At 43.2% G+C, this 14,069-nt stretch overlaps 1 protein-coding gene across 1 annotated transcript; it reads right to left on the reverse strand.

Annotated features, from left to right (window-relative positions):
• Positions 1-1,405: 1,405 nt before the first annotated feature.
• LOC109312184 (zona pellucida sperm-binding protein 2-like) lies at positions 1,406-1,797 on the reverse strand. Its single transcript, XM_019538215.1, has 2 exons — positions 1,648-1,797; positions 1,406-1,557 (listed from the first exon to the last, which is right to left on the reverse strand). Exons 1-2 carry the CDS (start codon positions 1,774-1,776, stop codon positions 1,453-1,455), a joined length of 234 nt encoding a protein of 77 aa, XP_019393760.1. The 5' UTR covers positions 1,777-1,797; the 3' UTR covers positions 1,406-1,452.
• Between the last annotated feature and the right edge of the window lie 12,272 nt (positions 1,798-14,069).

Below are 14,069 nucleotides of genomic sequence, written 5' to 3' on the forward strand. Positions count from 1 at the left end.
AAAGGGCCCAGATATTAACATGATCTAAAGTTCAGTGTTTTGCTTCAGTGGTCTTGAAATTGGTTGTGGGAGACACCTTGGAGCATCCTCACTGCCATATTTTTGGGTCTGAAGCATGCCAAGCAGAAGCAGGTGATTACACTGCTAGAACAGCAAGCAAGGGTTTTACAGGATTATGCATTTATGTTAATTTGTGTGCATTCAAATTGTACTTTTACACGACCCTGTCATCCAACAGATTTCCAAGTGCATTTCAACATCGAGATCCTCATTTATCCCCTTGATTTAAACAACATGGGCTCCAAGAATTGTCTAAATCAGTGGTTTTCAGCCTGTGGTCTGCAAACCTTTGGGGGTCCTCAGATTATGTTTAAGGGGTCCGTGAAAGACGAGTGTGATCAATCAAAAGTATGTGAATACCCACACTTACAATTTTCAAAGGGCTGCAACACCTACATTCAAAATTTTTTAGGGGTACACAAATGAAAAAAGGTTGAAAAGCACTGGTCTAAATGTTTGTCAAGTTTGACTCAGAGAAATTCCATGAAAGATTCATTATGAGAACAAGTTTGGGGGTTTTGTCGGTGGCCAGTTGAAGATGCTTTTGGAACTATTCTGCTTTTCTTACCTTTTGACACCCTTGAAATTATGTTCAGACCTGTCTGAGTCTTTTCAGTCCTAAAGAAGAGTTAAATAATTATTATGAGAAGTAATGCACTGAAAAAAGAGTGTTGAAAAGCTACAAGCATCCAATAGAGTATAAAAATGAAGGAAATAATGTCACCTACTTGCAAGATTTGATCTCACCAGCAATTTACCAGAGCCAAAAGATGAAGATAGGCTCCTGGATGGGTCATTAACTACGGCAGTTTGTATTAGTGTCTCTTCAGCTGGATAGTAGCACAAGACTGTTAATCTAAGATAGGAAGACATTTTTTTGTAGATACTTTCGAAAAGCTATCACTGTTACATAGGATCAAGAGAGGTAGCTGACTGTGTTATCTTAAGTTAGGCAGGAGGCAGGGCAGGCTGGTGCCTTATAAACTACCTTGTTCAGAAAGGCATGAGCTTTCAGAGCATTTGAAGAAGCAGGCTGTAGCTTATGAGCTTTCATACGGTGCAGCCTACTTCTTCAGATGCTATGAGTGGCTTTGTGGAAAAGGGAGGTACTAAATAGAAAGGAATGAATTCATTTAAATAAAGGTAGAGGAAGGGGAGGAAAGGCTGAGGGAAAGTGACTGCTGTAAGGGGCAATAGTGGGTTGAAGATATCAAAAGGGATAAACAAAGCAGTTAACCCACTGAGAAACAGAGGGGTTATGAAAGCTAGTCCAGGTAATGGGATAAGAAGCCAGAGTCTCTGTTAAGAACATACTTAACAAAATCCTGTCTATGGATGATTTCTCTCTGAAATACTGTGTTCAGGTTAAGAAGAGCCAGTTAGCTATGGTTCCTACCTGTAGTCTGGATCTCTTGTGATTGTAGGTGGTCCCCGTGCTGGGAGAGTCTTTTTATCATAAGATATTTCATTTTCATAAATGATGCGATTACCTTCAAACTGCAAGCAAAAAGTTGATTAAAATGGAAGTTTACTCAGTAAAAAGAGAGAGAGAAAGCTAGCATGTGCACACCCTTGCCGGTAGCCTACCCTCTGCGATGTGCCACAAGTGGTGACGTGGAATTTGAAGAAGGCACGTCCATCGTTAGACTCTTCAGGCTTGCAGGTGCTGTCCTTCAGTTTTGTTTTTCTCATGTCAATGGAAGGAACAGTCCTCATTTTGGCAGAAATGATTATTGTTCCATTGGGATAGCATACTAAGAAAATTAGAGAGGCTCTTTAATTCGGGAAAGGCAGCATGTTCTATGTTATGATCCAAGTACATGGCTTACCTATAAATTCTGAAGAGTTAAAATTGCAGCCAACAGAAAATATTTGCAAGGTCTCCATAGTATTTACTTTCCTCAGTGTAATATCAAATCTCGTTTTGATTGTCTGGAAGGACACTTCCTGTGGGGTGGGAAATAATCCAATATTTCTCCAGTCAAAATACATCATTGATCAGCATAACTAAGACGCTGCTCTTTAAGATTAAGGTTTGAGGTTATCATAGTATAGTAGCTAGGGTTGGAAGGGACCTAAACATATCATCAAGTCTGACCCCCTGCCTTGGGCAAGAATGGATGCTGGGGTCATATGACAGCAGTCAGGTGGCTATCCAACTTCCTCTTTAAGACCCCCAAGGTAGGAGCAAGCACCACTTCCCTTGGAAGTTGGTTCCAGGTCCTAGCTGCTGTACCTGTAAAGTAATGCCTCCTGATGTCTAGCCTGAACCTGCTCTCTATCAACTTTCGGCCGTTATTCCTAGTTACCCCGGGTGGTGCCCGGGAGAACAGGACATCTCTTTATTCCCTGCTGATCCCCACCCTGGTGAATTTGTAGACAGACACCAGATCCCCCTCAGCCTTCTCTTGTGGAGGCTGAATAGGTTCAGGCCCTCTAGTCTCTCCTTGTATGGCCTGCCCTGCTGCCCCCAAATCAATGTGAAAAGTTAATTCTGGGGGTCTGACATGAGCCGTATGTGTGAGGCATGGGGTCTGTTCTGCAGGTTATTCAGACTAGCTTAGGTGTTTATTGCAATCTTATAATGTGTTTAGGAAGAGTCCCTAATTATTCTTATTTTCACATGGGCTAAATATAACTTTAGGTTACCCACCAAGGTAAGCAGAACTCCTTTAATAAAGGCCATATTTTTCTGGGTTTCTCCATATGGATGGGGCATTTGTCTCAGGATATTAAAAACGTGTGAAGTTTGTATTTCTGTTTGGGGACCACTTTAGCCAGTGTACTGGGAAAGGAATGCAGTTGCTTTCTAGTAGGTAGGAGTCTGAAATCTCTTGATCCGGTTACATTTACTTTCTCATTCCCTCTTGATGAGTTCTGCATCAGGAGTGCTTAGTGTAACCCTATAAGACAGGACTAGGAGTGAACAACCTTATGCCCTTTATATAGAGACCCTATAGTGGTGTCTGCATACCTCATAGATAATTCCTGTAGCAAAAAGAGGTACTTGCAATACCAGGTGGGTAGAATTGGTAGTCACAAGGTACCCATTGGAGAGCACAGTGTGCTGATTCAGAAGTTTACTGCCAACATATAGATTCCAATATTGGTGCAGACCAAAAATGGGAACTGCTAAATACAAGTTATTTTTATCACAGTCACCAACTGCTTCTGGTAGTTCTGTGGCAAAAAGATAGGACTTAAGTTAAACAGGGTTTTAACAAAGATGTTTAGTTTGATGTTTATTCTTACCATGGGTAACTTTTTCACACTGACACTATAGAAATGTAGTTACTCAGTTGTTTACATTGTCGTGTGCTTTGTAGTGTACAAGTGACTGCATTTACCACATGGACAGAAGACAGACATCAGGAGTCTTAAATCATTAGCAAATGCCTGCTTAACTATTTCAGGCAACCCTTGCAACCCTGGCAAGACAAGTTGTGCTGTTTTTTGTGTCAGCCTTATTTGAACTCAGCCCAATACGCATTGTCTAACTTGGAACAGGACAGTGAGGACTATGTACAACTCCTGGGGCATCCTATGACTTGGAAAGTTGAGAAAACACCATGTACAACTCCAAAACAGCTCTCACTAACAAACTAAATTTGTGTCTCGTTAAGCCTGAGTAGATGACTATCTACTTAGAGAAATGTTGTTTCTGGAACTTACAGAAACTTGTTTGGACCAGCTGTTTTAGCCTGGATTTAGAAGCAAGGATTTTGGGACAAGCTGAAACTCATAGCAACATTTGAAAGTTTTTTTTCCAGTAGATGCAGTGATCAAGTTTTTGAGGCATCTTGTTCATTGGGTTAGCTAGCCAGTTCTTTTCAGACACTCAGTTTTATTGCCTGTAGTCTTGCCAGGATGCAGAAGAGTTGCCATTGGAAAAGCAGCAAACTAGCTATATTTGCCAATAGTGAGCTATTAAGGAGTAGGGCTTTTTCAAAAGCATTTGTGCTTAGCTTAAGTTGGTTCCCACTGAAGTGAATGAAAATCCTACCCTTCCAATATTAGTGCAGTTTAGTCAGTCATACAGGAAAGCTTACCAATATCAGCAACAACACATTCTACTTCTGCTGAATGGTGATATGGTTTCATTTCAGGGCCCACATTTAGAGTATAGTTAACACGGAGAGTATATTTTGTTTCATTTCTATTCACATACTGAAAGAGATGGTAAGAAATAGTGAAGATTCTGCAGCATTTTGCTTCCAGCATGACTGGGAATGTATATTGTTCATAGCACTAGGCAATTTCTCTCTCTCTCTGCACACCTCCGCCTTTCACCCCCCAAACATACAGTGTAGTTGCCAAAAATATGGTTGTAATTGGCCTCAACCTGTTCAGGATGTAGTAGCTAGTTTGGGTGAAATAAAAAAAAATGAGACTCCTTCATTTAATCAAAGAGTTGGTGCTGGCACCCCCATATTCTCTTGAGCCAAGTGGTTAGGGCACTCTTGGAAGGTAAGAGACCCCATTTCTAAAATTGCTTTACCTGATCCTAGTTTTGCACCTAAGAAGAGTCCCTTACCCACTGGGCTATAAGGGAGGTGAAGCTGTCTCCTCTTTGCCATTCTAGTCTTTGGATTTGGGACATTTTAATAAAAGCAAAAGTGATAGCTTCTGAAACGGATTTTCAAGTTGCCAAAAACCTGCCCTTAATGGTTTTCTTATTAGAAAGTGCTTTACTATCTAAGAAAAGTACCTTACCTATCTAAGCTCATAACACTTACAAACCGTATGCTGCAAGTATTCTTAATTTGCAAAGCTTTATCATTTACTAGGAGTCTGCATCTGCCTCTGTCCACTTGCTTTGTGTGCTGCCCAAGTCACAGTTTGAACTGCACTGTGTAAAAAGGAGGTTTAGCAGTGGCTGAATGTGTGAGATAGCTGTATTGCAATAGGTGATCACACTTTAGTTTTTCCAAGGTAGTCAGCTCTGTCCCAAGAGGCAGCAGTTTAGAGATTGGGTAAGATTTCTCATGTTGAACAATGTACGTGGCAGCCCTATTCATTTTAACAGAAGTATCAGAGGAAAATGCATTCAAAGCCATATTTAAGTTGGGTTTGTCCCAGACTCCTTTACAGGGTGAGCTACATATATATGATTTTTCTAAAAAGAATATTAATTCGGATCAGGCTTGATGTGCCTTTTTTCAGCGCACAGCTGTTGATTACTAAATGCCAGAGGTATGATTTGAACAAGAGTTGACTTAGCATCTGTATTGGCCAATCATGGTTAATGGAGATCTACCATATCTTACCTCCTTTAGAACATTAGGATCATCAAAAGATACTTCTAAATTAAATCCTTTTGTTCCATTGGGAAAAGGAGTTTCATAAACCTTGAACCCATGATACTCAGTCTGTCTTGGGGTAAGTGGCACATTTCCTACTGTGACTGTCACCAGAGAGACATCAGGAAGAAAGGGTCCTAATGCAACTTCAAATATTCTCTTCTCCTGAAGAGTCTCTGTGAGAGAAATAGCATCTAGTTACAGGTAAGGCATGTGTAGCACTGAGGACAATTAGCTTGCCGTTCAAACTCAAAGAAGCTTAGCCAGCAGTCAGCTCCTTAGTATGGGCACGCTACATTTCTAGAGGTGCATTATTTTGTATAATGCCATTCCTGTAATACATTCAGAACTGTATGTCAGACAGTTGGAGTACAGAATAGTGCAATACTATTACAGACTAGACTTAAAGACTCAGATTCTCCCCTTCGCCCCAAAACCAGTTATCTAGAAAACTAAGATGATGTCTGGCATCTTAACAGATGTTAGAACAGGGATGAGTAAAGTCCAGCCTGCAGGCTGGATTTGGTCAGCAGCTGGACTCCATTTCCCAGCAGCCCCTGCCCACATGGCTGGGGCTGGTTTTCAGGGAGACCCCAGCCACAGCTGCGCATGAAAGCTCAAGTTTGGGGTTACCATGAAGCCGTGTTGGCAGGGCGTGTGGCAGAGCAGGGCAGGGGGCTGCTCTGGAGCTGCTGGGATCGTGCAATGCGGGCAGCTTGCTCCAGAGCTAGGGCAGAGCCCTGATCTGTAGCCTGCATGCTCCAGGCAGGGGCACACAGGCAGTTGATCATGGCTCTGCCCCAGCTCTGTCCAGTGGTGACAGCCTGGTCTGGAGCCGGGGCAGAGCCGGGATCCCCTGCCTCCACACCCCTGCCTGGAGCATGCAGGCTACAGATCGTGGCTCTGCCCAGGCTCTGGAGCAAGCTGCCCCCATTGCAAGATCCCAGTGGCTCTGGGGCAGCCCATGGCCCTGATCTGCTGCCTGCCTTGCCAGGGCGGCTGGGGCTGGTCTCCATGGCACCCCCAATCTTGAGCTTTCACATGCAGCTGCGGCTGGGTTTTCCAAGGAGAACGGCCCCACTTATGTGGGCAGGGGCTGCTGGGAAATGGAGTCTGGCTGCTGGCCAGATTTTGCCTACCGCTGTGTTAGAAGACATAAGCTATTGTAACAGTGAATGACAAACTAGGTTCACTATACTCCTGCAGTAATGACAGTAGGCTTAAAGTGAAGCTGGTGATGGACATCCTTCTTGTGACACTTTCTCCACAGTGAGCTAATCACGCTTCAAATGATCCTTCTTGTAGGTCCCTGTCTAACTGATCAGTGGAGGAATTTTGTTAGTTAGAGCAAAATCATCTGTTATGTTCTAATACCTAGTGCTTTTCCACTCTGCTTCATATTTGTGACATCTCATATGGAGATTCCTTTAGCGGCTAATATGCCTGTTTCAGTTTATCAGAGTTTGGATCCTACTTCTTCATCCAGATAACTAGCTAAACAGGGCATTCTGGTACATGCTAGCATGCAATAGAAACCACACTGAACAATAACTCAGTAGAAAAGGAAGTTATCTGGGCCAACCAAAAGCAGTCACTTACTGTCAATAATTCTTGGTATTCGAGGCATGAAAGGTGTAGTGATGGGCTTGACCACAGTGTACTTAGTCATATTCCAGTCAGCATCTGTCCACACATGCTCCAAGAACAAGTCGATGCTGTAAATGACGCCATAGATTCCATTGGATATGGAGCTCTAGATGACAAGATTTAAGATCACAAGTTAGCACTGAGTGTGAGTATTAAGGTTTCCTGTGGAAGATGGTTATGTTTGATTTATGTTCTACCATTACAGAAGAGACAGCATCATAGGGTCAATTTTAGGTTGATTTTTCTAGGCAAGCATTTTGTTTGTTGTCCCATGTCAAGTATATTGTCATTTTGTTCTATTAAGTGAATTACAGAGGATTTATTCTCATTAAGTTTGGTGAACAAGTGACTCCTACATATGAACTTTTGCTGTCGGTTGGTAGGAATGCTACCCTTTAAAATGCAACTTGTTTTCTAGAGCTGGTCATAATCTTCAGAATAGGATCTTTGGAGTTTGGCTTCTGTTGTCTTATACTTCAATATAATATAAATGCCAACATAAGACTAGCCTACTAAATATATTAAAAAGTTAGGTTGCAGAAGGTGTTAAATAGAAATCTTATTAATACCAAATCTGCAAAATAGGTTAGAGTTTTAGTGACTCTTGTAGAAAACTTGCTAAGCCCTTTTTGTAGCAGGCTGAAACTGTTTCTGGGCATGCTTATAATTGGGTGTTTGCTGATGTCCTGATCAATTTGATAGTTTAGTGCTAATTGCCCCAGATTACAAAAGTTAAGGTACTCTTAGTTTGCATGCATGGCAAGCTAGCTCTTCAAGACTCAAGACAGAGCCCTATTTCACTTTATGCGTCTAAATGGCATATATGTATCCATAGAACTGCCGGTTTGGGCATGTATGCAGGTTTGGATTCTATTTAGCTTTGCACACAGTCTCGCTGAATAGGCACGTTCTCATGCTTAGTAGCTAGAGCACTAGCCCAGGGAGCAGGAGACATAGGTTCTAGGTCTCTCTCACCCAGAAGTGGTCTGAACCTGCATCTTTTTTTCTTCCCAACAGTTCTAACCACCAGGCCACAGGTTAGGCATTATATAGCCCAGCAGTTGGCAACCTTTTTGGGCTGAGGGCTGAGTTGACCTAGTTCAGGTCAGAGGTGAGTGGTAGGGAAATGCTAGGACCCAGCTGCCAACACAGCCTTTCCCCCTGGCAGCAGAAGAATAATGCCATAGCCAACACTTCCCTGTGGTGGCAAGGGAATGTGACTGATGCCAAAGCCCCTGCTGCTGAACACTGCTGAAGCCCCATGCCTGTGGGCCAGATCAAATGGCTATGCAGGCTGGATCTGGCCCATGGCCTGTAGATTGCTGCTCACTCTCTCCAGCCCTCTTCTTAAAGTTGACCTTCTGGTACAAGGCTAGGAGGAAGAGGATAAAGCAGTGTGGGAGGGGGTCTGGGTTCTAGTCTAGGCCCTTGCTTCCACTGGGCAAAATCTTTGCCACTGCTCTCCATCCATTTTATCCAATGAAGATTAAATGCAAGGTGCAGTGGACCAGCTTTAAGAGGAGGGCAACAGAGGAAACTGGATAATGCCTAAACTGTAGCTTGGTGGAGCTAGCACAACTGCTCTATCAACACTGTTCAGAAATCGTGTCGTCCTCCATTACTGTCTTAAGTTATGTACAGTTCTCACCAACCTTTAATCTTCCTCCAGGTGCTCCAATGGGGATGGTTATTATAACATGCGTCTCATTATGTTGCAGCAGATAGTTTTGTTCTTCAGGGTTTACTATTCGTTGGCCACCAACTCCAACTGAAATGTTTTTGGACACAAAAGTAGATTCTTGATACAGTAGTGTAGGGATAATCCTTGGCAAAGTCCAGGTTAGGGCAGTATCCATGAAGCTGATACCATCTGTTGATTTAGATAAACAAAGAGCCAGGCCATTGGTGTTTCCTGGGATTAATAATCACTCTGCCATAGCTGCCTTCCCTTGACCCCTGCTCCATCCAAGTACTTCTATATCTATCACTAGTGAAAGTGCTTATTAGGATATTAGCCTTCTGACGGGGAGAAACCCTGACGATCAAAGCAGCCTTGAGTCCAGATGTGTTGTTACCTTCTTCAGAGACAGAGCCAAAAACATTTAAACCCACTCTTCCTCCCACATACATTTTTCCTCTCCAAAATCTACATGCTATACAAAAATACCCATTTTCTACTGTCATAGCTTTGTACATGCATTATTTAGTTATGATTTCTGACTCACTGGTCAGAATACAACGGGTTTTAGTCTTCATGCTCAGTTGGAAGACATCCTGCTATAGCTTTTGTTGAAAGCTTATTCTCTTTGTGTAAAATTTTAAGCAGGGAAGAGGGTAAATAAGAGAGTGAGTTAAGCAATTCTGACTTTGAAATGCATCCTGTTGCTTTGATAGGCTTGTTCTTATATTTCTTCTCTTGAAAAGTGGATTGCAGTTGGATGTGGAGAAGACATTTCCTACTAGCTTGAGTGGATTGCTTTAGTAGACTAGGTAAATGAGCAGGTACTCACCTATGGGACATGAGACAGTTGTGTCAATCAACAGAAGCAACCACCTCTGCCTGTATATGAAAGTGGAGTTGACTGTGTTCATAGTTACACCATTAACCTAGGGGGGAAAGGGAAACTGGATGTGGCAGAAAAAGAAAATGGCACCATCTTACGTACTATTGCAAGAGATGCAACTTACCACCGTAAATTCAGATTCATGGCTGTAATACGGAGTACGAAGAAATATTTGAGTCAGTGTGTTATTGAAGCTGTAGCCCAAGTTGGCGGCATCACTTGCCCTAATTTTCTTTCTTACTGAAGGAGAAGGAAACAGCAATTCCCGTACCTGGTATTCAACTTTTCGGGCCTGAAAGAGAGACCTGGTTTTGTAAAGCAGAGATGTATAAAAGTGTCCAGTTCAGACAAAAGGTATGACATGGAAAAAGCTTATATTTTTGGCATTACCATTTGGACTAACTGAAGTAGTGCTCGACATGTCCAGGCTTTCAAGCCAGAAGAATGCTTATGTTTCTTAAAAACAAGGTCACACGCAGTTTTCACAGGCATCTTTGTAATAGAGAAGGTGCCTGGCCTTTACCTACAGAGGAAGGTTACCCCTGTGGCCCTGAAGCAGCCCCCATAATTAAAACATTTTAGCTTCCATGTTTTAAATAATATAACTGGCTTCATGTCTAATTGCGGCTACAACAGCCTACACATAAAATACCAGGCTGCAATTTATAAGTAACCATGTTCTGTCATTCCATCCATATTTCTCCTCTTCAATCTAGAGAGCTTTTTTTTATTTGCTCGGTGTTCCTTCTTCCTATCCATGAATATCCTTCTGAAAGATTTTCCCATGTTTGATGGCATCTCTGCTTTTAAAACTATATCTAGTAGACCTGTAGGTAATGGAGCTTCCTTCCAAGACTGGTAGCATCAACCCCCAAGCTACTGATCAATGATGCTAGAGAGAAGAAACAAGCAAGGAGCTAAGATCCAGACCTCTGGCAGCGCTGATATCCATGCTGCAGGATTGTCAGCAGAAATTCCAGGTACTTCACTCATCACAGACACCTAGAAATAGAGCAGAGATTAGTTTTGGGCTGGAACATGATTTTATGTAGTGAAGGGGCCAAGGCCTTCAAGACATTTCACCTGTGTCAGTTTATCTTTGATCAGGTCACACTGACGGTTCTTTAAAACACTTAGTCTCTGGCTTGATTTACGTGCCATGTCTTCTTAAAACCGATGGTAATTCCTAAGCACTTGGAAGGGTGCAGAAGATGCTCATAGTTGACTGCATGTTTTGGAAGTAAGCGTGCAGCATGTTTAACAGCAAGTTCATCACAAGCACGCAGGTTTAAGAATACAGGTGCAATTCTGGCCGCTACCTACTACAGAGTGAATTAAGTTTTGGAAGTGAGAAAACTGCTGCCAGTCTCAAACCTGTTTCCCAGCACCCATATTTTGGCATAAATCCAGACAATCTCAAGTCCTGGAAGACAAAGTAAAATACTGCAACCTTCATAAAGGTTTACTTGTACTAGAAACTAGCTCAAGATTCTTCGACAGCAACAGGATGCCTGGGATATGTTGGCAACATGGTTCAGATGCCTTGCCATGACTCCAGGATTGTAAGCCTTTCTCCAAGCTCATGCTGAAGGCTGTTCCCAGTTGACCCAGCTGTAAATGGACTGGGGAGTTGAGGCAACTGGATGACAGCCACATTACTCCTTTGTGTGCATTGGCTATAGAAACTGCCAGGCCTTAACCATGCTAGCCTGATTGGCTAAGTGACTCTGTATTAAATGCTTTTACTGTAGCCTAGAAAATAACCTCAAGTGTCATGTGATATGCCCACCAGGAGCCTGATTCCATTCAACAAAATCCTTGAGATACATCATGGCCACAACCAGCAATCCTTGAGACGCATCAGAACTTGAGACTCATAAACCCTAACTTTCCAGCTAAAATGGGTGATGAGACCAAATACACAACTTCTTACAGTGTATTCCTGGTCTATATACTTTAGGGCTCAGTGGATGTGCCTGCATGGCGTCAAATTTACTTGTAGTGGCTTAAATTATGCTTTAGTGATCAGGGGTCAGAAACAAGTCTCAGAATATGTAAATCTGCCATTATTAAACCTCTTAGCACAGGCACTCTGCCTTAAGTGTATATATGGAATAGCCATGCAGCTATTACAAGGACATGATTTAGCATTTGGTGAAAGTTACCTCCATGTAATTTTCTTCGCACACAATTTCCCTTGGAGCCCACTGGGAGTAAGTGCAGTACATAGGGTATGTATAGGTTGTTGCTCTCCTCAGGTCTGGGTATGAGGACACCTTTATGTTTACTGTCAGGGAGAACAGTTCATCTGCCTAGAAAGAAAATACAGAGTTCAGAAGTCATTTTAAAAGGGATTTGTTGGCTCTCAGCAGTAGTCCATGGTCACTGCTTGGAAACAAACCTCTCCCTTTGACTTTCAGTCTCACCTCATTCGTTACATGACAGCCAAGCACAGAAGCCCGGAAGATGGGATTGCCCCAGGCATCTTCAGACAGAACATAGCCACAGCGAGCAGCCAGCATCTCATCAAGCAGGACTGTGCCCTGATAGGGATCTAAAGACAAAGAAAGAGGGAAGTAGGAAAGGGACACTGTTAGAAATGCAATAGAAGTGGAAAAGCTTAAGCACCTTCTCAGTCAGAGTGACGGGCAGAGCCACTTGCTCCTGCAGTTCCCATCAGAAAGAAACCTGGCTTTGGTGAATCAATGTGCTCCTTTAAAGGCAAGTGAGGCTGTGTTACTGGGCTCAAGAGCTGACCTGACCATTCATCACATTCATTTCAGTGCCTATTCCTTTATATATAGCACCCTGATGCCTCAAGAACTATTCAGGAGAATTCCCCTGAGAGAGATCTATTGCCCTTTTACAGTTGGCAGTTCATCTCTAGTTAACATCAGGAATTCTAGATAAGATGCATATAGGTCACATATTGCAATACGACTTCTCATTGGGAAATGTTGGGAGCTCAAGATGCTGTATTTTTAGCTGGAGGAGGAGTACTATGGAATATCAATGTAAAGCACTAAGAGAAATCATTTAGCATAGGGTCTGGAGTAGAGATGGGCTGATAGGCTGACAGGGTATAATCAGTGGATATTTTTCAGTTCCACTAATTAGTAGTCAGTGGGCACATCTCTACATGCAATTAGTGTGCCTCAATAAACTCCAGTGCAGTTCACGCCAGAGTCAGATGCAGCATCTTCATGCGAGTCTGGGTCTGCAGCAGTTTGAGCTGGGGCAGAGCAGCCCCGGGTTGGCAGCAGGCAGGGGTATCAGGCCCGGGCTCTGGGTGGTGGCACTGGGAGGTGAAGGAGCTGGCTGAGGCATTGGAGTGCCCAAAGTGTGGAGCTGTGTGGCTGACTCAGAGCCTGCTGCGAGCCTCAGGCTGCTGTGCCCTTGCTCAAATTGTTGTGGCCCCCATCCCCATCCCCACATGCTTTCTGCATAGTAAGTGACTCCATTGTAAGATGGTACTTTTGGGGACAGTACTATCTTACAGCAAACTTAATTAATTTACTGCACCCTAATACCAGCGCACGTGTAGACAGTGACACTTTACAGCAGAGCTAATTAGTCAGCTCCACAGTATAGCGTACATGTAGCTGCACCCAGTAAAATTGATTCTTGTGAATTACACTTTGATTAAAGAACTATTTTAGGCTGGATTAGAGACGGTGTCCTATAGAAGTCTAATAGCCAATGTTAAACCGGCAGCTCGACTCTGTGCAGTATTTATGCTCTCTACTGGTAGGACTACTCTAATAATTGACTTTACATTTTGACCTTCAAACCAGTCAAAAGTTTTCATTTTGGTCAGAAAAAAGCAATGCTCATTTCAGGTTTGAAAAAAGTTTAATTCTACCCAAAACAAAAGGCTTCACTGCTGTTTCTGTCATTTAACCCCCGCCCCCCCCCAAAGCAATAGAAATGAAAGGCACCATTCACAAAACACAGAGAGGAATCTTCTATCAGTCAATAGCTCAGTGATTAGGATACTTGTCCAAGACATGGGAAACAACAAATCCATTTCTATTTCCTAGGAGAGTGTATTCCTACTACACTGTAATACAACGGTGCTCTATCTTTTGGCGGGACCAACATGTGGGTTGAATAGGGCCCCGTGCCACCTCCCCCATCCCCGCATATGTGAATTGGGCCCCACATGCTCCCGTTGGTCCTGCTCCACCTCGACTCATCTCAACACACCAGAATTGGGCCCTGTGTTGCCTCCACTGGGCCCTGTGTACCTGATATGGCATGCAGGGCCATGTTATCCAACTGGTGGGGCACCCCACAGGTTTGGAAATTTGGCAGCAGAGGAGCAGCCGTTGCTGCCACTGCTTTCCCCCATCCCCCTACCAAATTATTGGGTCTATGGGGAGCCCCCCAGGCTGCCTCTGGCCCCATGGGCCATGGTTTGAGCACCCTTGCTATAATATATTGTGAGGCAGGTTTCCCTCAAGTTCTTGATGACGACATTAGTCTATTTTGCACAGAA

This window comes from Crocodylus porosus, unplaced genomic scaffold (assembly GCF_001723895.1).
Source record: "Crocodylus porosus isolate Cpor-Errol unplaced genomic scaffold, CroPor_comp1, whole genome shotgun sequence".
NCBI classification, from domain to species: domain Eukaryota; kingdom Metazoa; phylum Chordata; order Crocodylia; family Crocodylidae; genus Crocodylus; species Crocodylus porosus.